This window comes from Carassius auratus, chromosome 7 (assembly GCF_003368295.1).
Source record: "Carassius auratus strain Wakin chromosome 7, ASM336829v1, whole genome shotgun sequence".
Taxonomy (NCBI): domain Eukaryota; kingdom Metazoa; phylum Chordata; class Actinopteri; order Cypriniformes; family Cyprinidae; genus Carassius; species Carassius auratus.
In genome coordinates this window covers 34,364,035-34,387,079 of record NC_039249.1, presented here as the reverse complement: position 1 = coordinate 34,387,079, position 23,045 = coordinate 34,364,035, and the positions used below count along the sequence as shown (strand labels likewise).

General features: G+C 37.2%; 1 protein-coding gene across 1 annotated transcript in view; it reads left to right on the top strand.

The window, feature by feature from the left end:
- Nucleotides 1–5,512: 5,512 nt before the first annotated feature.
- Nucleotides 5,513–23,045, top strand: part of LOC113106586 (ubiquitin carboxyl-terminal hydrolase 36-like) — a 37,902-nt gene continuing 20,369 nt past the window's right edge. The window contains exon 1 of the mRNA XM_026268669.1: nucleotides 5,513–5,627. Coding sequence (XP_026124454.1) covers nucleotides 5,567–5,627 — 61 coding nt within the window. The 5' untranslated portion in view covers nucleotides 5,513–5,566. The remainder of the gene's footprint in view (nucleotides 5,628–23,045) is intronic.

Genomic DNA, 23,045 nt, shown 5'->3' with positions numbered 1-23,045 from the left:
ATCTTTTACATTTTTAACACACTCTGTTAACTTAGATAATTGGGAAGTTTCATCTGGTCTTGTTGAGATATATAGCTGAGTATCATCAGCTAATTACGTATTTTCTAATAATATTACCAAGGGGCAACATGTATATTGAAAATAGAAGGGGACCTAGGACGAATCCTTGATCCACTCCATATTTTACTGGTGATAAATGAGATGACACCCCATTTAAGTAAACAAAATGGTAGTGATCGGACAAGTAGGATCTAAACCATCATAGAGCTTGCCCTTTAATACCTGTATAGTTTTGTAATCGATCTATGAGTATATCATGATCTACGGTGTCGAAACGCAGCACTAAGATCAAGTAAGACTAGAAATGAGATGCAGCCTTGATCTGACGCAAAGAGCAGGTCATTTGTAATTTTAACAAGTGCAGTTTCTGTGCTATGGTGGGGCCTAAAACCTGACTGAAATTCTTCATACAGATCATTTTTTATGCAGGAAGGTGCTCAATTGAGCAGACACAATTTTTTCTAAAATTTTAGACATAAATGGAAGATTTGAAATAGGCCTATAATTTGCCAGTACACTAGGATCTAGTTTTGGGTTACTTAATAAGAGGCTTGATAACCGACAGCGTGAATGGTTTAGGGACCTAAAGATAACGACGAGTTAATGATATTGAGAAGCGGTTCTTCGGCTACATGTAACAGCTCTTTCAGTAATTTAGTGGGTACAGGATCTAATAAACATGTTGTTGGTTTAGATACAGTGATACGTTTATTTAGCTCTTCCTGTCCTATATATGTAAAGCACTGCAGTTTATCTTTGGGTGCGATGGATGAGACTGAAGTGTTAGATGCTGTAGAATCTACATTCGCTATTGTATTTCTAATGTTATCTATTTTATCAGTGTCATTACAAGTCATTACTATTTAACGTTGGTGGAATATTTGAATCAGGTTGCGTCTGGTCATTTGTTAACTTATATAAATATATATTGTAAGCTAAATAAAAACCTTGGATTGTTTTGGTTATTTTCAAAGAGTTTGTGTATATGCTCTGCCCTAGTAGTTTTTAGAGCCTGTCTATAGCTGGACATACTCTTTTTCCATGCAATTCTAAAAACTTCTAAGTTAGTTTTTCTCCATTTGCGTTCAGGACTACGAGTTACTTTCTTGAGAGAGTGAGTATTACTGTTATACCATGGTACAGTACGTTTTTCTCTAACCTTTTTCAATTTGATGGGGGCAACAGCTTCTAATGTATTAGAGAAAATAGTGCCCATGTTGTCAGTAATTTCGTCTAATTCGTGTGTATTTTTGGGTACAAATAGCAGTTGAGATAGATCAGGCAGGTTATTTGCGAATCTTTCTTTGGTGGCTGGAACAATAGTTCTGCCCAGAAGGTATTGCTGAGACATATAGTTAATATCAGTTATACGCAGCATGCACGATACAAGGAAATGGTCTGTAATATCGTCACTTTGAGGTACAATATCTATAGCAGTAAGATCGATTCCATGCGATATAATTAAATCTAGTGTATGATTAAAACGATGAGTGGGCCCGGTGACATTTTGCTTGACTCCAAAAGAGTTTATTAGGTCAGTAAACGCAAGTCCTAATGCATCATTTGCATTATCAACGTGAATATTAAAATCTCCCATGATTAGCGCCTTATCAACTGTAACTAGAAGGTCTGAGAGGAAATCTGCAAATTCTTTTAGGAATTCTGTATACGGCCCTGGTGGTCTATACACCGTAGCCAGAGCAAGAGATACATTAGATTTCTTTTGCATGTCTGACAGTATAACAATTAGCATCAATTTAGATCAAAATAATAATTTGGTTTTAGCCAGGTTTCAGTCAAGCAGAGTACATCAAAACTATTATATGTGATAATTTTATTTACAATAAATGTTTTTGGTGTGAGTGATCTAATATTTATGAGCCCAAACTTAAAACATTTTTTTTGTTCATTTACTTTACATTTTTCTGTTTTAATTGTGATATGATTTTTTTCTAGATTCTACATTATATTTATATTTTGACCTCACTATCCGGGGAACAGACACAGTCTTAATAGTTTTTACAGTGCAAGTACTTTTATCATTTAAGCGGGTGGAACAAAACTCATCATAATGGTTATTTGAGAATTGACTTACTAGTCACATGGAGCGAAGTGTCCTGGAGATGTTGTCAGAGAGAAGCTCCGCTCCGATTTTGCTGGGGTGTAATCCATCAGCGCGAAACAGCCTAGGACGCTCCCAGAAAAGATTCCAGTTATTAACAAATAGCAGTTTCTGTTCTTTACACCATGACAACAACCATTCATTTAAAGCAAAAAGTCTACTGAACCTTTCGTGTCCTCGTCGATACGTGGGCAGTGGTCCTGACATGACGATCGTCGCCGCGGGCGTCGTGCTGCGAACCGTCTCGATCAGGCTCCTGAAGTCCCTCTTCAGCGTCTCCGTCTGCCGCAGCGTGGTGCCGTTAACCCCGGCGTGAAGCACGACCGCTCTGGGGCTCTCGCCGTCCTTCAGGATCGCGGGTATCTGCGCAGAAACATCGAGAACACGAGCACCAGGCAAACAATGAGTGTGCACTTTACCTTCGGCTAACGTAGCACTTACGTGTCGGACGATGGAGTCTCCGATGATCACAGCATCGCGTCCTGTCTCGCGGAGGGGAGTGAAGCGGTTCCGGATAGAGATCTCGAAGGCAGGAGGGGGAGAAGTCGTCGCCCGGGACCCGGCTCGCGTCCTCCGCTGTGGATGCACCCAGGGTCCGTGGTGTCCCGGCGCCATTAAAGCAAGTAACAGTGAGTACAGCAGTGGTAATGTGTGTGAATAGAGTATTAGCAATGTAAGCGCAGTTAGCAGCAACCACGTTTGCTGATGCTAACGGGCTAAAAGCTAATAGCGGACCCGGGAGATCAAAATAAAACTAGTGATAGCGAGGCGCTCTGATTGTTTTTGTTGTAGAATACAATAGAGGATATATTCACACGTTATATAAACGGAAACGATGATGTATAAAATAGATTTTTAAGTTAAAAATAGTAAATGAAAAGAATATAGTGACGGAGCTCAAACGCAGTACAGCCACCAACTTTTCTCAGAGGAGAACTGGCCCCCTAACTGATCCTGGTTTCTCCCAAGGTTTTTGTTCTCCATTCTGTCTCCGATGGAGTTTCGGTTCCTTGCCGCTGTCGCCTCTGGCTTGCTTAGTTGGGGTCACTTCATCTACAGCGATATCGTTGACTTTTTAAATAGTTGACACTATTTAAACTGAACAGAGATGACATCACTGAATTCAATGATGAACTGCCTTTAACTGTCATTTTGCATTATTGACACACTGTTTTCCTAATGAATGTTGTTCAGTTGCTTTGACGCAATGTATTTTGTTTAAAGCGCTATATAAATAAAGGTGACTTTACTTGACTTGACATGGTTGTATATGAGTGCTTTGTGAGAATTTTGCAACGTAAGTTACACATATCCCGGAGGCTGTCTTCCAGATTTTTGTGTTCATGCATTTAAAAATAGTTGTTGAATATGGTGAATCTGAACTTAAAAACCTTCCTATATAAAATGCAAAAGCAAAAGCAAAAGCACTGATGTCAGTTTATGTGTGTTTGTGAGTGATTTCACTGGTTTTATTCACATTCTGTTGTTCTTCTAGAATCAGTCTCTAAATATACAACAGATTCCCTGTTGAGATGTTAGAACAGCTGATCATAACTTTGACTTCATGCCATGTCTCTTGTACATCAACACTAATCCACCAATTCAGAATTCTTTCATCATGTAAATGAGATATCAAGTCTCCAAACTATCCAAAACAATCATGTCACTTATGATTTTATGTATCTGTCGTAGTAGTTGTTTTTATATCTTTGATTTCAAAGACAGTGATATACAGTAGATGTTCTGTTGTTGTTTTCATCTGAATCTAAATGTGTCTCTCTATATATTCTCTCCGTCAGTGATCGTGATTGTTGCTGCTTCCGCGTTAGCTGTTCTGGTTACTGCTGTTATTCTTTGGTTCGCAAAAAAAGACCTGGTGAGTATTTAGAGTTTACAGGCATTACATCAGACAAGAGTTTAAAAATATATGACTTTATGTATTTAGACAGGCACAGTTTCAGTTTCATTACGGAAATTTGCTAAGATGTGATGTTAAATATATGGTGTGATCAAATTTTTGGCTTGAGTGAACAATAATTTACAAACTAACAAAGAAATAATATGTGGCGAGTGGGGCAGGGCCGAGAGGCGTGGGAACGAGGAGTGAGGCCAGGTGTAGTGATTGAAGATGAGCTGCACCTGCGCCCCGCCGCCGGTATCGAGTCCCACGTAGGAAATGGAAGGATATAAAACTGGAGCGACTATAGTGAAGGACGAGAGAGGACCAGGCCTGGACAATATTTTATGTTTTGCTTTTTATTTTGTGCGCACCAGTCGTCCGCGAGGGGCTGGTGCGCTGTTTTGTGTTTATTTTGAATATTAAAGTGATTTTTGATTGTGTGCCGGTTCCCGTCTCCTTCTTCTCGATGAATATGGAGATTTGAATATCATTACATAATAATAATTAAAAAGAAAACACTTCCCTGTTTTTCTGTTGATGCCCACAATGGAAATCCAACTTCTCTTAACAGTTTGTACAAACACAACATGGTGTTATATAGCTCCAAAAGCAGTAATTTGGCTCGTAATCATAGAGGAACCACTTTTAGTGCTATTTAGCACCTATTTTTACAGGTGCTATATAGAACTTTATCAAATGGTGCTATGTAGAACCATAAGAGGTGACATATAGCACTTTATTGATTCAACAAAAATTATGCCCAACAGTAGTTATTTGGCTTTTTATCATAAGGGAAATTATTTTGGTACTATATGGCATATATTATTAAAAATAAGACGCTTAATTAGCATATTTGTCAAAATGTGTTATACAGGACCATTAAAGGTGTCATATATGACTACCATAGATGAGCCAATAAGCTTCTAAATGACACTTTTACTTAAAGGTGCTATACAACTTCTCAAAACAAAATGCTACACAGAAGATTCATCCTTCGGAGGCAGCCAAACATCCACCCTCTGTTTATCCACACCGACGTTCCCCGGGATAATACAGTAAAAAAATAAAGAAAGAAAAACTTAATTTAACTGAAGTATTTGCATCAATACTGTGTTCCCCCGTGTGTGGGGTAAAAGGCCCCTCATTACCACCTCATACATTTATAAGATTTTAAAATAAAATAAGCAACTTGAATTATTTATTTTCACATAAAATGTGTTGCTCCATTAATGTCTAGTACAAATTTGCATTGTATAATCTGCAATTATACATTTTTGTTTTGTGGTTTTTAGCCCGAATGTACCCTATATTATATATACTTACATACTATATTTTAGAAACATCTTCATCAGTGTAGTGTGAGTGAAATATAGGTGAATGGTCAGTTGGTGATCAGAGGAAGTTACCACCCACAGGATGAGATGATGATGTTAAAAGAAGAGCTTTAATTATAGAGTGAAGAGAAAGACTGTCAGAAACAGAAAATGGCTGATAAGCGTCACATGTGTCTGCTGGGACGGATCATTCTCTGTGCACTTCTCACAGGTAGAGACATCTGTTTATGATCTATAAGATAAAATATGTACAGTATTGTTCAAAATAATAGCAGTACAATGTGACTAACCAGAATAATCAAGGTTTTTAGTATATTTTTTATTGCTACGTGGCAAACAAGTTACCAGTAGGTTCAGTAGATTGTCAGAAAACAAACAAGACCCAGCATTCATGATATGCACGCTCTTAAGGCTGTGCAATTGTGCAATTAGTTGAAAGGGGTGTGTTCAAAAAAATAGCAGTGTCTACCTTTGACTGTACAAACTCAAAACTATTTTGTACAAACATTTTTTTTTTCTGGGATTTAGCAATCCTGTGAATCACTAAACTAATATTTAGTTGTATGACCACAGTTTTTTAAAACTGCTTGACATCTGTGTGGCATGGAGTCAACCAACTTGTGGCACCTCTCAGCTGTTATTCCACTCCATGATTCTTTAACAACATTCCACAATTCATTCACATTTCTTGGTTTTGCTTCAGAAACAGCATTTTTGATATCACCCCACAAGTTCTCAATTGGATTAAGGTCTGGAGATTGGGCTGGCCACTCCATAACATTAATTTTGTTGGTTTGGAACCAAGACTTTGCCCGTTTACTAGTGTGTTTTGGGTCATTGTCTTGTTGAAACAACCATTTCAAGGGCATGTCCTCTTCAGCATAGGGCAACATGACCTCTTCAAGTATTTTAACATCTGCAAACTGATCCATGATCCCTGGTATGCGATAAATAGGCCCAACACCATAGTAGGAGAAACATGCCCATATCATGATGCTTGCACCTCCATGCTTCACTGTCTTCACTGTGTACTGTGGCTTGAATTCAGAGTTTGGGGGTCGTCTCACAAACTGCCTGTGGCCCTTGGACTCAAAAAGAACAATTTTACTCTCATCAGTCCACAAAATGTTCCTCCATTTCTCTTTAGGCCAGTTGATGTGTTCTTTGGCAAATTGTAACCTCTTCTGCACATGCCTTTTTTTTAACAGAGGGACTTTGCGGGGGATTCTTGAAAATAGATTAGCTTTACACAGACGTCTTCTAACTGTCACAGTACTTACAGGTAACTCCAGACTGTCTTTGATCATCCTGGAGGTGATCATTGGCTGAGCCTTTGCCATTCTGGTTATTCTTCTATCCATTTTGATGGTTGTCTTCCGTTTTCTTCCACGTCTCTCTGGTTTTGCTCTCCATTTTAAGGCATTGGAGATCATTTTAGCTGAACAGCCTATCATTTTTTGCACCTCTTTATAGGTTTTCCCCTCTCTAATCAACTTTTTAATCAAAGTACGCTGTTCTTCTGAACAATGTCTTGAACGACCCATTTTCCTCAGCTTTCAAATGCATGTTCAACAAGTGTTGGCTTCATCCTTAAATAGGGGCCACCTGATTCACACCTGTTTCTTCACAAAATTGATGACCTCAGTGATTGAATGCCACACTGCTATTTTTTTGAACACACCCCTTTCAACTAATTCAACTAATTGCCCAATTGCACAGCCTTAAGAGCGTGCATATCATGAATGCTGGGTCTCATTTGTTTTCTGAGAATCTACTGAACCTACTGGTAACTTGTTTGCCACGTAGCAATAAAAAAATATACGAAAAACCTTGATTATTCTGGTTAGTCACATTGTACTGCTATTATTTTGAACAATACTGTATGTGTGATGTGGATAACCATCTGTCCAAACATTTTTTTTTCATTGAGCTGTTATTCACTATTCTACACTATTCTAATCTATTCTTAAAAAAAAAAACCTAACTACCTTTCTAATCTTTTTGTATTCTATTTTTATTTTTATACAATTATATTAAATAAATCTAAACACTAGCTTGCTCTTTTCCCTTTGTATTCTATCAGTGTTTTGTTTATTTATTATATTATTTAAAAGCCTAAATGAATAACTGTAAATGTAAAGTGTTATCTCAGGGTCATGTGGAGTGAATACTGTTTTATTATCTAATGTATGTTTAGAATTGTGCATACACTGCTGACACGCTCTTACAAAGCTCTGATTATGTTAAAAGTATTATACAGTGAACTCTGCTGTATTCCAGAAATCAGGTTATGTGACATGTCTGGGTTAGATTATGAACATGTAAACAGATAATTCAATGTTTGGATCCTAAACTGAAATATCTTTCAGAGTATGTATTTTCAGAGTATGTAGCGATAGCAACCCATTCTCTGCACATTACTGGCTCTGGAGAAGGTTTTGTTCTGGGATGAGTTTACTTTAGATGCATTCAGCACATGTGTCTCCTGTTCATGAGGGCCCAGGTCATGTGATCGATGTCGCACATTATATAGCTTTATATATATTTTATATACAATATATTTTAATTATAAAGTGCAGTAACATAAAGCAACGATTATTTGATTTTACTCTAATTTATTTCATTCTCATATCAAACAGTATGAATCATTATACATTACAATTATTACATTTTCTGTAATTTCCAGAATAAAAAAAAATAAAAACATCTTACATCTCACCCTATAATAAATGTGGACGCTAAATGGAAAAACAAACAAACAAACAAACAATATTTGTGAAATTAAGTGACATTCAGCCAAGTATGGTGACCCATACTCAGAATTCGTGCTCTGCATTTAACCCATCGAAAATGCATACACACAGAGCAGTTAACACACACACACCCGGAGCAGTGTGCAGCCATTTATGCTGCAGCACCCGGAGAGCAGTTGGGGGGGTCGGTGCCTTGCTCTATGTCGTGGTATTGCCTGCCTGAGATTCGAACCCACAACCTTAGTTTTAGGAGTCAAACTCTCTAACCAATAAGCCACGACTTTTCAATATTTACTGTCATTTTTACCATTATGGGCCAGTTTTGCAGGGGCCTGTACCATGAAGCTAGATTAACTGGCTGGCCAGGTACATTTCAGTTTAGTTTGCACCAATCCTGGGTTTTAAATACCACACAAGTGGCTTGGTTCTAGCTGTATTCATTGCCATAACAACTTTCACTCCACAGCTAACTTGCTCCAGGGTTAAGTTCTGGGTCAGAAATCTCAAACTAAAGTTGGACCAAACAGATGTGATAGAAGTGACATGTCTGACACAAAGTCACTCCAGTTTATCTTGCTCCAAATTAAAGGTCACTAAGACTAAAAAAAAGGAAGTCTGGCTTTATTGATAATTACTGAGTCATTTAATGATTTATATAAAATATAAAACCCTGGACAAATCATTCACTCTTGTTCAACGCGAATGCTGTATATGAGCAGTAATTTATTCTTAAAGTGAATAAATTGTAATGAAAAATAAATCAAATTAAATAGCTAAAGTAAATCGTAAGTGGAAGTGCATTTGTCGATTCTGTCAAAAGCATACAGTACATCAGCAATTACACATGTTTAGGGGAATATGGCATTATTAATATACCATGTACGTTAGTATGTGCTAGAAATGGGTAAACCACTATCAGTGAGTCTGTCCATGGGGTGGGGGCACTTCCGCACAAGGCAGTGTCCCACATTGTCCCTCAGAAACATACCCATTGTCCTCCCTTGGGCTTATTAGCAGGTGGTCACCCTAGCGCTCAGTCAGATGGTAATCATGCAGATACTTTCACATTCAACATAAAACATACACACACACACATATATGAAAACTGTTGAAAAATAAAACAAATAAAGAAAAAGGTGATCGCTAAATTCCACCTCTATCAGCTGACATGTGCGTCAGATCGCGCATCACGAGCTGTCACGAAAGATCACTTTTAATCTTCCGCTTTTAATCACAAACTAAGCAACATCATCAATTGACATTTCTAACAATAATGAACAAACTTGGTAATGTAACTAGGAAGTGAACATTATCCTTTGTATTATAATAGAAATACACTTATTAGCATGATAAATGTCAGATACAAATGCATTTCACTTCACTTTCAATATCACTTTCAGTTTCACTTTCATCTATGACGCAATTTAAAATGCGTTCGATTTATAGAGCTTGGGAAACTACGTCAATGCGCATTGCATTCTGGATACTCGTGGTCATTTTTAAGGACACGCTTATCAGTAAAAGTGAAAGTGAAAGTGACATGACATACAGATCAAGTGTAAGATTACATATAAAGAAAAACTCAACAAGGAAGCAAAGACGCGGTATTTAGAAAAAAAAACAAGACAATCAAAACTCAATCTGCACGAACACAAAGAGTGGTCGGATGATCTTAAAGAGCTGCCACTCGTAACCAATGTCTTTTCTTGTTTGTAGTGTCAGAGCGTACACCTCTGATCAGTTTAAAAATGATACATCTCTCGAGTCTCACCTGCAATTTACAAATGGATGGGTGCAGAACCTACACATTTTCTACGTCAATGAGCGAGTTACACGGCCCCTTTACTTTTTAATATGCGTTATTGTAAACTGTACAAATTAACCTCAGTGTGTTATGATGCACAAATAAAGAGATACAGAATTGATCAATTTTGCCGTTTATTACTGTAACAGGTGGTATGCAATATGCATAACACTGATAACGCAGGAGATGTGGTTCATGCATAAGTAACATTTAATGTAACTTTAAGTCTGTCAAATCGATTAATCACATCCAAAAAAAGTTGTTTATATAACGTACATTTCTATATATATATATATATATATATATATATATATATATATATATATATATATATATATAAAAATGCACATACATACGTGTGTATATATCAGACCAAAGGGAAAATCCTTCTTTTCCTTCTTACTGCTGCTAACCAAGCTATGTGACGCCACTTTGTTAACTCGGAGACCTGAGATCAAGGTACGGTTTTCCAGCGGGAAAGCTGAAAAATCGCACTCCATTCAAATTATTTTTCCATGCCGGTCATGAGTACGAGTATGGCAGTTAATTACACAACAAGGTTTTACCATTGTAACTTATTTTTTAGCTGAAGAGAGATGTATAAACTCACCCGTAATCATTTACACACAGGAAAACATTAACAACCGTCGAATAAACAATCCAGCCAGCCTCATTTGTAACCTGCTGCTAAGTCAAAATGTCTGCTCCTAACTGAGCTATGCATGCTACGTGTCATTAGGGGGCGTGGTTAGAGCTTTCTCACAGCGGGTGATTTACTAACTATCGCTCAAATTAAAGAACACAGACACAACATATCATTTGCATATCGACCAACACAGTATACCAGTGCAGCGCAAATTAGCGTAGTCACAAATACAGAATGAAGAAATAAAGAAACTGCAGTAGATTGAAAAGAACCAAACGCCTACAAATATTGAGAGTGATGAGTTGCCGTCATAGCACAGAGCCCCTCCCCTTGATATCACAGTCTCCGCCATGTTGGCAGGACACTGGCGGCGAAATATACATGTGTTGTTAACTCTGTAGTAGAGGAGGTTTTTGCAATTCCGCACAGTTTTACCATGCCTGGAAGTTACTGCTGCGTTAAAAACTGCTCCAGTACCTCACACGATACATATGGAAAACATAGGAACAATGGAATAATTTTTTTAGGTTACACCAAGTGCAAAACAGAGATATTTGGAGAAGCTCTCAGGCATCCAAAATATTGACCCATACCAGCTCCCTGCAGCGGAATGGCACAGAGACCTGGACCATACCTCCACGCACATATATACAAATAAACTTGAATATGGACGTTGTGAATTATCTTGTTTTTGGTGTAAGTTACTATACAATTCAGGAGTTTAAAAGCCACAAGTCTTTGGAAAGATATGAGGCTTTCTGCTGTGTCTGGGTCCATCTACAAGCCTCCAGGTGGTGAAAACAGTGTTGTACTGGCCGAAGTAAATTTATTCACATGCGTTTTAGCGTGTTGTAATTACAAATTGCATTTAGCAGACACTGCATTGACCAAAATGACAAAGTAACTTAAATAACTGCCACTGTTTCGTAAAGACTAGATTGTAACGAGATGTTCAATGTACACAATAGTTTCCAACATGTTTTGATGCCGGCTATAGCTGTGTATGTTTAGTTATAATTTGATTTTAGGCCAATGACACATACTGTACCAGGTTTTTGTGCTGGATGCTACAAATTGGACAAACCAGTTCTGGGTTGGCTAGGGTAGTTAAATGTGTGATTGCAAGATGTAAATGTCCTGGTTAGATTAAAGCCATTAACAGCGTGAATGCAAGGTGACTTACATCGTAAACAAAATAATTTACAATGTCCATATGTGTGCATGGAGGTAAATGGTCCAGTTCTCTGTGCCGCCGCAGGGAGCTCGTATGGGTCGATATTTTGGATGCCTGAGAGCTTCTCCAAATACAGTTTTGCGCTTGGTGTGAGCTTGTTCCTGTAAGGGCCCTCTTCCTTTCACCTTATCTTTTTGCATTGCTTTACTTTCTTCATTTCTTTCTCGTATTCGTAAATCCGTCTCTGTTCCGCTGACATAATAAATGCGCAAAAAATAAAGAGCTCTGAAATGTTTAGTCGCGCCTCTGTGAAGTTCTAAAGGCGTTGCCCCTGGAAACCAATAGCGTGTCCAACCATCATGGCCGACCTCTCCCAAATCGACATGTGACTCCTCACTCTCAATTAGGGATTTAAGAAGTTTTGATAGAGCTTAGATTGTGTGACTCCTAGTTTAGAGTTCACTTTTTATGTCCTGATGCAAATTAAAAAGAACATGTTCAGACTCTCTATATCATACGTTCAGATAATGTGTTCTTCTCTCATTTCAATTAAATTAAAGCGTGTGGAAAATTCCTCTCCCTTCTTCCACTCGCTCCCTGTTCTCTGCGACAGTAATTGCAAAAGCGCAAAACAGGTTAAGCCATGCTTTCTTTGGGCGTTAAATAATGGAGCAAATGTCAGTAATTTGACAAGCGCAAAAGTTAGTAAAACGCGTTGTGTGATTAATTTGAATAGGCTCCTTCCAAAAAAATTGCATGTGAGAGGTAGGCTAAACTGCTATATTTCCACCACTAATTGTTCACGCATGTCTTTAGCAAATCCTGACATAACTGTCAGTTTGTGCTCAGGGCCAAAGGGTGGGCTGACAGAGATCCTGAGTGGGCTTCTCCTTTTTTCGGGTCTGGGTAAAAATCAAGATGTTTATTCTGTAGCTGCGTTATTAACTACAGACTGTTATAACTTTTTATTTACACCAAACAAGACCATAATCATATCTAGAACATTACCTTATTGTTTTGACAAAAATATTAAGACCATATCACTATGGTAACGCTAAAGGAAATACATACATAATAAGATTGAAGCTCAGAGTGAATTCAGCGCGCCTTACATTTATGGGGCGCCATTTGTAAAGCGTCTCTTTTTTGTCACATTTAGCTTCAAACAATGTTTAAAAAACAGACATTAATTTTTTACGGTCACTTTTAAGCACATTTACAACAATATTTGTCAACTTAGAGATATTTTAAATAGTTAAATATAAATATTAAATGTTAAACCTAAAAGTTAAATGTTAAATCTAAATGCTAAATCTTAATGTTAAATCTAAATATAAATCTAATTGTTAAATCTAAATCTAAAAGGTTAAATATAAATGTTAAATACAAATGTTAAATCTAAATCTAAATGTTAAATCTAAATGTTAAATCTAAATCTAAATGTTAAATCTAAATGTTAAACCTAAATATAAATGTTTCGGGTGAAACTAAATATTTAGCTAATATGCAAAATCCATGTCCAAGAGTCAATTTCCTCAGATGAGATGGTTTTTATTTGTTACTTATTTGACACGATGCACACTGACCTCATCAAGCTTTCATTTTGGCACTTCCGGTTATTGGCATTTTGAATTTACATATTAGCTAAATATTTAGTTTCAACCAAAACATTTAGGTTCAACATTTAGATTTACATTTAAAATTTAGATTTAACATTTAGATTTAGATTTAACATTTAGATTTTACATTTAGATTTAGGAATTTTGGAATTGCTTCTGGCTTTGCTACAGTTCGGACGTTCTAGCTAACTGCTATGTGCTTTGCTTCTTATTTCTGTACTTTTCTCTGATTTTTCCAAGATTTTTACATCAGCAGATCAGCACAGTGCTCAAACAACATATTTTTGGCATAAACGCTAAAACTAAAAACTCTTTGGGACTGGAATAATGCTACAAAATGAAGACTTTGCCCCCACTGCCAGCAGCTTACATTCCAGAGACGGGAAAACAACTGCCTAGGTTCAAACAGAAGAGAGAGAAAATGCCTCCTGTTGGATCTACTTGTTGCATGAACTGCTACAAACTTCTACAAAGGATCGTGATTCTTGAAACAAAGTTACTTGCTGGACTTCAAAAACAGATGGAACACTTAGCAGACCACCATCATGGACCCTCTCAGCATACAGCCTTTAAGTCCCATGAATCTTCTGAATCTTAACAGTTTATACCAAGTGTAGAGGAACTTGCTGGAACTGATCGCCACACTAATCGATGGCACAAACAGGGAACGAGACCCGAAGGAACATGAGACATCAGATTGTCACGGTTTTCTCGTATTGCTGCTATAGCTTCCTCTACCCCAGATTCGACTATGACAAGGCTTGTGAATACTGGCATTTTACCACCCCCTATACATCTGGAAAACAGATTTGAAGCATTAATAAATGTGGGTGAGGAATCCCTAAATGTGATTAAACATCTGTTTGATCAGCCAGCAGCTAACAGCGCTACTAACAGGCGCTCGAGGTCAAGCCCAGGACTCTGACAGTGGGTGATTCTATTAATAATTATGCTGTCTTCCTCAAGCAACGGTCTCTGATGTGAACAAGGAACTTCAGAACAATCTGATGAAGCATAAGACTGCAAATCGAATCGTCATCCATGTGGGAAAGAATGATATTCGGAAAGAGCAGTCAGAACTCCATAAGAAGGACTTCAGTGAACTCTTTGAAACACTTGGAAGACTCAAAGTTCAGTTGTTCATCAGTGGACCATTCCTAGCAAGGGGAACAAATATGTTTTCACAGTTGCTTGGGCTGAACACATGGCTACTGTAATATAAAAGGAGTGAAATTCATTGACAACTTCAATCTTTTCTGGGGCCATAGAATAAACCGGATGGCCTCCACCCAAACAAACTTGGTGCTAGAGTGTTTAAGGACAATATCTACTTTTCCCTCTGTCATCCTTCAGCAGAGTGTGTCAATCCATTCAGCACACACACACACCAGGTCCGAGTCATCATGTGGTTGACATATCCCACAAGGACACTGATAACACCATGCAGCCAAAACAAGCACTGCTGATAGACACTATCCCTGCTGAGCCCTGCCCACAGAGCTCCTCACAGACTGACTGTGATGTATCAAAACATCTACAAGATTCAGCACCCAGGGATGACTTTCAGGAAAACAGCCAGGGAAGCCAAGACAACATATCACAGCAACCGGAAACACCAGAGACACAGACCATCTCACCAGACACATTATCCCTCTCTCCAGCATCTCCACTTCTTTGCTTTTCACAGAAAATGGAGGAATTGGTTTATGCCGGGACTAAACTCTCTCACTCATTTGCTGCAAGCCCACAGATATCAACAAAAAATAGCTGGCCCCCCAACCACCAAAGCCTGTGGGCCCTGCTCCTGTGAGAGCTCTCCAACTGCTGCCACAACGCCTGAAGGTGAACCAAAAAAACTGATAGCAGCTCTCAGTGATATGTGTCGGGTCCCCGCTATAACAGCAACATTTACAAAAGCCTACAGAACAAGTGGGAACCCAGTGTGCCTGTAGCTTTCTCTATTTCAGTTTTATCACGTGATAGAAAGTCTAAGGCCATCTCAAGCCGAAGGGCAGACTCATCTAATCTGTGGCATATTATGCATCAAACTACGATGGATGTAAAGACACAAAGCACAGCCACCAAGTTAGCATCTTTAAACATTCGCTCACTAAAAAATAAATAATTTCTAATCAACTTTATAACTACAAACAATCTGAATTTTATGTCTCTAAACGAAATATGGCTTGAAGACAGCTGCAATGCAACAGTCCTTAATGAAGCAGCCCCTCCTAACTTCACTTACATGAGTGTCTGCGGGAATGTTAGGAGAGGTGGAGGTGTAGCTGCTCTATTTAAATATGTTTATCAATGCAAGCATTTGGCCAGTACTTGTCTTTTGAATATCTAGGGATTGTGATGAAATGTGCTCCACGCATTCTGTTTATTATTATTTACAGACCTCCAAAATACTCTTCAGCCTTTATTGAAGAGGTCACAGAAATGCTATAAATGATTTCCTCAGAGTTTGACTGTTTTGCGATTTGCTATTGCTATTGCATAATTTTGCTATATTCACATAGACAATGCAGAAAAAAACTACAAAAGAAATGATAACGTTGATGACTAAAGTCAGACAGAAAATCATACGGTGTTGGTGACATCTGACAGTGTTGACAAATTTGGCATTTCTTTCACAAAACTAATAGAGTTGATGAAGCAGCCGCTTTGTTTTCTCTGTTAATGCTGACAAAACCTGCTTCAGGAGAAAAAAATAATCTAAATATTTCTAATATTATTATCAAAAACTGGAAGATGGTGTTGACATATCATGGTTGTGACACAGGAAATATTAACATTAAGATTCAATTCAATTCAAGTTTATTTGTATAGTGCTCTTTACAATACGAATCGTTACAAAGCAAGTTTACAGAAAATTATGTTTCTACAATATATATTTAGTAGTAGCTTATGGTGGTGACTGTCAGTTTGTGCACTTTTGACAGGATTTTTTGAAAAAATTAATACAAGAAGTAGTCAGCTAGACGATGAACATTATTAATATTATTAATTAATAATGGCTATATGATGCAGTCACACTTGTAGCAATAATTGTTAGTTATATTTGTTGATTCAGGGTTAGCATCATCTGAGGTCCTCTGAGGGTCAGCATCATCTCTTCTCAGGTGATCTGGATCCAGACTGGAGCTTGTGTAAATCATCCCGTGGCAAAACATTGAAACAAAATAGAGACATCATTAGCATAGCTGCTGATCCAACAAACTAAATTTAGTTTAACCCAACCTAAATAATAAAAATGCACATTTGATCAGATGCAACTACACTCACAATTTAAAAGATACATTACTCGAATGTTTGGCGAAAGAGAAGCGTTTTTAAGTGTGTCTAAACCCCAAACATTATCAGGAAGGCTATTCCAGAGTTTGGGAGCCAAATGTGAAAAAACTCTACCTCCTTTAGTGGACTTTGCTATCCAAGGAACTACCAAAAGTCCAGCGTTTTGTGACCTTAGGGTGCGTGATGGGTTGTAGCCTGGTAGAAGGCTAGTTAGGTACGCAGGAGCTAAACCATTTAGGGCCTTATAGGTAAGTAATGATAATTTGTAACTGATACGGAACTTAATAGGTAGCCAGTGCAGAGACTGTAAAATTGGGGTAATATGATCATATTTTCTTGACCTGGTAAGGACTCTAGCTGCTGCATTTTGGACTACCTGTAGCTTGTTTATTGACGAAGCAGGACAACCACCTAGAAGTGCATTACAATAGTCTAGAGGTCATAAATGCATGAATTGGCTTTTCTGCATCAGAAACAGATAACATGTTTTGTAGCTTGGCAATGTTTATTAGATGGAAGAATGGAGTTTTTGTAACATTGGAAATATGATTTTCAAAAGACAAATTGCTGTCTAATATGACACCCAGATTTCTGACTGTAGAGGAAGTAACAGTACATCCGTCTAGTTGCAAATTGTAATCTACAAGATTCTGTGTAGTGTTTTTTGGTCCAATAATTAATATCTCTGTCTTATCCGAATTTAATTGGAGAAAATTATTTGTCATCCAATCTTTTACATTTTTAACACACTCTGTTAGCTTAGATAATTGGGAAGTTTCATCTGGTCTCGTTGAGATATATAGCTGAGTATCATCAGCATAACAGTGGAAGCTAATTCCGTATTTTCTAATAATATTACCAAGGGGCAACATGTATATTGAAAATAGAAGAGGACCTAGGACGGATCCTTGTGGCACTCCATATTTTACTGATGATAAATGAGATGACTCCCCATTTAAGTAAACAAAATGGTAGCGATCAGACAGGTAGGATCTAAACCATCTTAGAGCCTGCCCTTGAATACCTGTATAGTTTTGTAATCGATCTATGAGTATGTCATGATCTATGGTGTCGAACGCAGCACTAAGATCAAGTAAGACTAGAAATGAGATGCAGCCTTGATCTGACGCAAGGAGCAGGTCATTTGTAATTTTAAAAAGTGCAGTTTCTGTGCTATGGTGGGGCCTGAAACCTGACTGAAATTTTTCATACAGATCATTTTTATGCAGGAAGGTGCTCAATTGAGCAGACACAAGTTTTTCTAAAATTTTTGACATAAATGGAAGATTTGAAATAGGCCTATAATTTGCCAGTACACTAGCATCTACTTTTGGTTTCTTAATAAGAGGCTTAATAACCGCCAGCTTGAATGGTTTTGGGACGTGACCTAAAGATAACGATGAGTTAATGATATTGAGAAGCGGTTCTTCGGCTACAGGTAACAACTCTTTCAGTCGTTTAGTGGGTACAGGATCTAATAAACATGTTGTTGGTTTAGATACAGTGATAAGTTTATTTAGCTCTTCCTGTCCTATGGTTGTAAAGCACTGCAGTTTCTCTTTGGGTGCGATGGATGAAACTGAAGTGTTAAACGCTGTAGAATTTACATTTGCTATTGTATTTGTAATGTTTTCTATTTTATCAGTGAAGAAATTCATAAAGTCATTACTATTTAACGTCGGTGGAATATTTGAATCAGGTGGCATCTGGTAATTTGTTAATTTACCCACTGTGCTAAATAAAAACCTTGGAGTTTTTGGTTATTTTCTATGAGTTTCCATGCAATTCTAAAAACTTCTAAGTTAGTTTTTCTACATTTGCGTTCAAGACTACGAGTTTCTTTCTTGAGAGAGTGAGTATTACTTTTATACCATGGTACAGTACGTTTTTCTCTAACCTTTTTCAATTTGATGGGGGCAACAGTTTCTAATGTATTAGAGAAAATAGTACCCATGTTGTCAGTCATTTCGTGTAATTCATGTGTATTTTTGGGTACAAATAGCAGTTGAGATAGATCAGGCAGGTTATTTGCGAATCTGTCTTTGGTGACTGGAACAATAGTTCTGCCCAGACAGTAATGCTGAGACATATAGTTAATATCAGTTATACGCAGCATGCACGATACAAGGAAATGGTCTGTAATATCATCAAATTGAGGTACGATATATATAGCAGTAAGATCGATTCCATGCGATATAATTCAATCTAGTGTATGATTAAAACGATAAGTGGGCCCGGTGGCATTTAGCTTGACTCCAAAAGAGTTTATTAGGTCAGTAAAAGCAAGTCCTAATGTATCATTTGTATTATCAATGTGAATATTAAAATCTCCCATGATTAGGGCTTTATCAACTGTAACCAGAAGGTCTGAGATGAAATCTGCAAATTCCTTTAGGAATTCTGTATATGGCCCTGGTGGTCTATACAAAGTAGCCGGAGCAAGAGATACATTAGATTTCTTTTGCATTGTTTTGCAGGATTAAAAGGGTTACTCGAGAATGAGTCAGTCTGTTGTTCGTTATCTGGCTCGGCTCGGTGTTCATCTCTCTCTTCACAGCAGTTCAGTCAGTGTACTGTTTGTGTAAATGAATTACTCCGGGATATTGGTTTGTTTGAACTCAGAGGGAGTGTCAGCTACATTAAAAAAAGTTAACAGCTTAAGTTATTTGTGGATTAATGCGTATTGAAGATGCGAACCGCTTAAAACTATTCAGTTTGATCTGGTGAACTGGTTCAAAAAGATCCGGTTACATCGAATGATTCGTTCGGGAACCGGATATCACAAACTGCTTTGTTTTGAACTCTCTCACAACAGACCCGGAAGAAGACAATGATCAATAAATGCATAGTTTTTGCTATTTTTGGAACAAAATGTATTTGCTATGCTTCAACAAATTCTAACTGACCCTCTGATGTCACATGGACTACTTTGATAATGTTTTTCTTACCTTTCTGGACATGGACAGTATACCGTACACACAGCTTCAATGGGGGGACTGAGAGCTCTCGGACTAAATCTAAAATATCTTAAAAAGTGTCCCAAAGATAAACGGATGTCTTACGGGTTTGGAACAACATGAGGGTGAGTTATGAATAATATAATTATGATTTTTCGATTAACTAACCCCTTTAAAATATTCTAAAACTATAAACTATTCAGAGCCTGACACTGGCTACGTTTACATGCACACTTTTTGGTTTAATCGGACTGAATTCAATATGATTGATGAATCTGAAGCCGCATTTCCACTGCACACGACATTTGGACCCAACTGTCGCACTGATTTTTGGACGATTTCCCTCCTTCCGACAATCCTAGCTGTGTCCCGATTATCTTGATGGTTCTACAAATTATTTTATCAGATTTTGCCTTGGTGTGGGGTGTGTTAAGAGTGTCTGAACCTGATCGGAAGAACGTTGTAGCCGACCCTATCGCGAATCGTAAATATTATACATGTTTAATATTTACGATCAGACATCCTGATGTGTTGGGGGGAACCCCAAGTACAAACAAAGCGCACGCTCTCGAGATTATCACCTGAAACGAAACAATATCCAATCAGAAAGCGAGATGATGGAAGACAGAAGCAGGCATGACACAGCAGAAAGTGAAATTGATGTGTACAGCAGAGATTGAGGATCAGCTTGTTGATTTGTGGCAACAGCATGAATGTTTATACAACGTATCAGTAATAAAATAATTCCAAACACTATCATTAAAATTTCTTCCTAAAATGTCTTCGCCTAACGAGATTTTACAAGAATTCCTGTGTTCACAGTCGAGACTCTGGTTGAAAATCTGTTTGTGTGGTGTGTTCCATGATATGACAAAGACAGCATAGGAGCAAAATGGTTAAATATAGGAGCAAAACAGTTAAATCTAGGATTTTTTTTATCCACGTTTGTGGTCTATCACATTTTGAGAATTTTACACATTTTGAAAATCCACCTAGCCTTATCTCCAAATGACTACAGCCCTATTGACTCCCTCTGCCAATGTATTGATGAAATTAATAGTTGGATGTGCCAGAACTTTCATCAGTTAAACAAAACAAGGAAAAAACAGAAGTCATTGCATTTGGAAACAAAGATGAAGTGCTCAAGGTGAATGCACACCTTGACTCTTGGGGTCAAACAAGTAAAAATAAAGCCAGGAATCTTGGTGTGATTCTGGAGACAGACCTTAGTTTCAGTAGTCATGTCAAAGCAGTAACTAAATCAGCATACTATCATTTAAAAAACATTGCAAGAATTAGATGTTTTGTTTCAAGTCAAGACTTGGAGAAACTAGTTCACCAGCAGGGTGGACTATTGTGATGGGCTCCTCACTGGCCTTCCCAAAAAGACCATCAGACAGCTGCAGCTCATCCAGAACGCTGCTGCCAGGATTCTGACTAGAACCAGAAAAACTGAGCATATCACACCAGTCCTCAGGTCCTTACACTGGCTTCTAGTTACATTTAGGATTGTTTCTAAAGTACTTTTATATATAAGTAAATAAATGACCTAGGACCAAATTATATTTCAGATATGCTCACTGAATATGAGCCTAACAGAGCACTCAGATCACTAGGATCGAGTCAGTTAGAAATACCAAGGGTTCACACAAAACAAGGGGAGTCCTCCTTTAGTTACTATGTCGCTCGCAGTTGGAATCAGCTTCCAGAAGAGATCAGATGGGCTAAAACACTAGTCACATTTAAATCTAGACTTAAAATTAATCTGTTTAGCTGTGCATTTATTGAATGAGCACTGTGCAATGCACGAACTGATTGCACTATATTTTCACTGTTTTTATTTTCATTTTATGTGAAATCATCTTCTAACTGTTTTAAATTCATTTTAAATAAGTCACATTTTTTATAATTTTAAAAGTTTTAAAATTGCTTGTTTTATTCTTGTTACTTTGTGTACGAAATGTGCTATATAAATAAACTTGCCTTGCCTTTCCTTGGTGTGTACCCAGCATTAGCCGCCTTTCCACTCTATCCGACAAACGACAAGCGTCAGACCGGAAGTCATCCATTTCAAATGGAAAGTACTGCGGGAGCTGTGTGGAGTTCCGATCATATGCGTATGCAGAAATTTACAATCCGATTTGAGCGTTGGATGTGTTCAAATATTTGAACTTCTGTGACTAGACCATATTCGACTGCCCGACCGGAAGTGATGTATTCTAACCAAAACTATCACTGCATGGTCAAAATTACCTATATGTGGTTTACAACATTATTCTTTAAACACTATTTCTGTGAAATTGTGCTTTAGAATAGTTATGGCAGAAATAATTATTTCATAATTCTAAGATCTTATAATTCTAAAATTTTATTTAAATTGATTAGCCCCATAAACCCCTGCCCTAATAGTGAACGTGAAAAGTGAAAGTGACATATACATGACATTGAGTTTCTGACTGTTATATTGCGCATAATAACCACTCTCCTACATGGTTTCTTTATTTGTTTTTAAAAGCAGAATTATTATATAAACCTTTATGGATAAATAAACATATTAACCGCTGTGTTGTGCTGCTTCTATTTATCACGAAGAAAAAAAAGCCCCTCCCCGTGCCTGTGGATGAGTATACAAAACATGGCGGTCCTGCTCCACTTCACAGTTGCCGAGTGAAATTAGAGTTTTATAATGACAGGACATGCTTTTATTATTATTATTATTTTTTTTTTTTTTTATTGAATATGCATTAGATAACAAGGACATATAAAGATCAGCAGAACAAATAGAACATCTACTGGAATTGAATTATATCAAGTATATGTAAAGCTTCACATATATAAAACAAATATATTATTATGCAACTAATATTATGCATCAGTGGTAATACCACAAATATTGTCATAATATTTTAGGAATCTGTCACTTTTCTTGTTCTTAATTAACCTTAGAGACTTCAGACATGTATCAATTTCAATTAAAAAATTAGGAAAAGTAGGTGGCGATTTAGATAATTGTTTGCTTGTGAATAAAAAACTTCCCAAACAAATAAATAAATAAATAAATAACAATATAATAAATTTAAGTGCTAGCTTTATCTTCTTTATAGTAACATATTATATCCTATAATTGAAAGGATTTGGAAGAATCAAGGTGCCAATATGAAGATATAACCTATTCCAGAAGTTATGTTTTTTTTTTTTTTTTTTTTTTTTTTTTTTCACATTGGGAAAATAAGTGAATCAGTATTTCATCTCATTCCCACAAAATGAACAAGAATTGTCAACATCCATATATTTTGCAACAGTATCATTCACTGGGTATAATATAAGATCTTGAAATTAACTTCCTTTGCCTTTGGCAACATTATATATTTTTACTCTG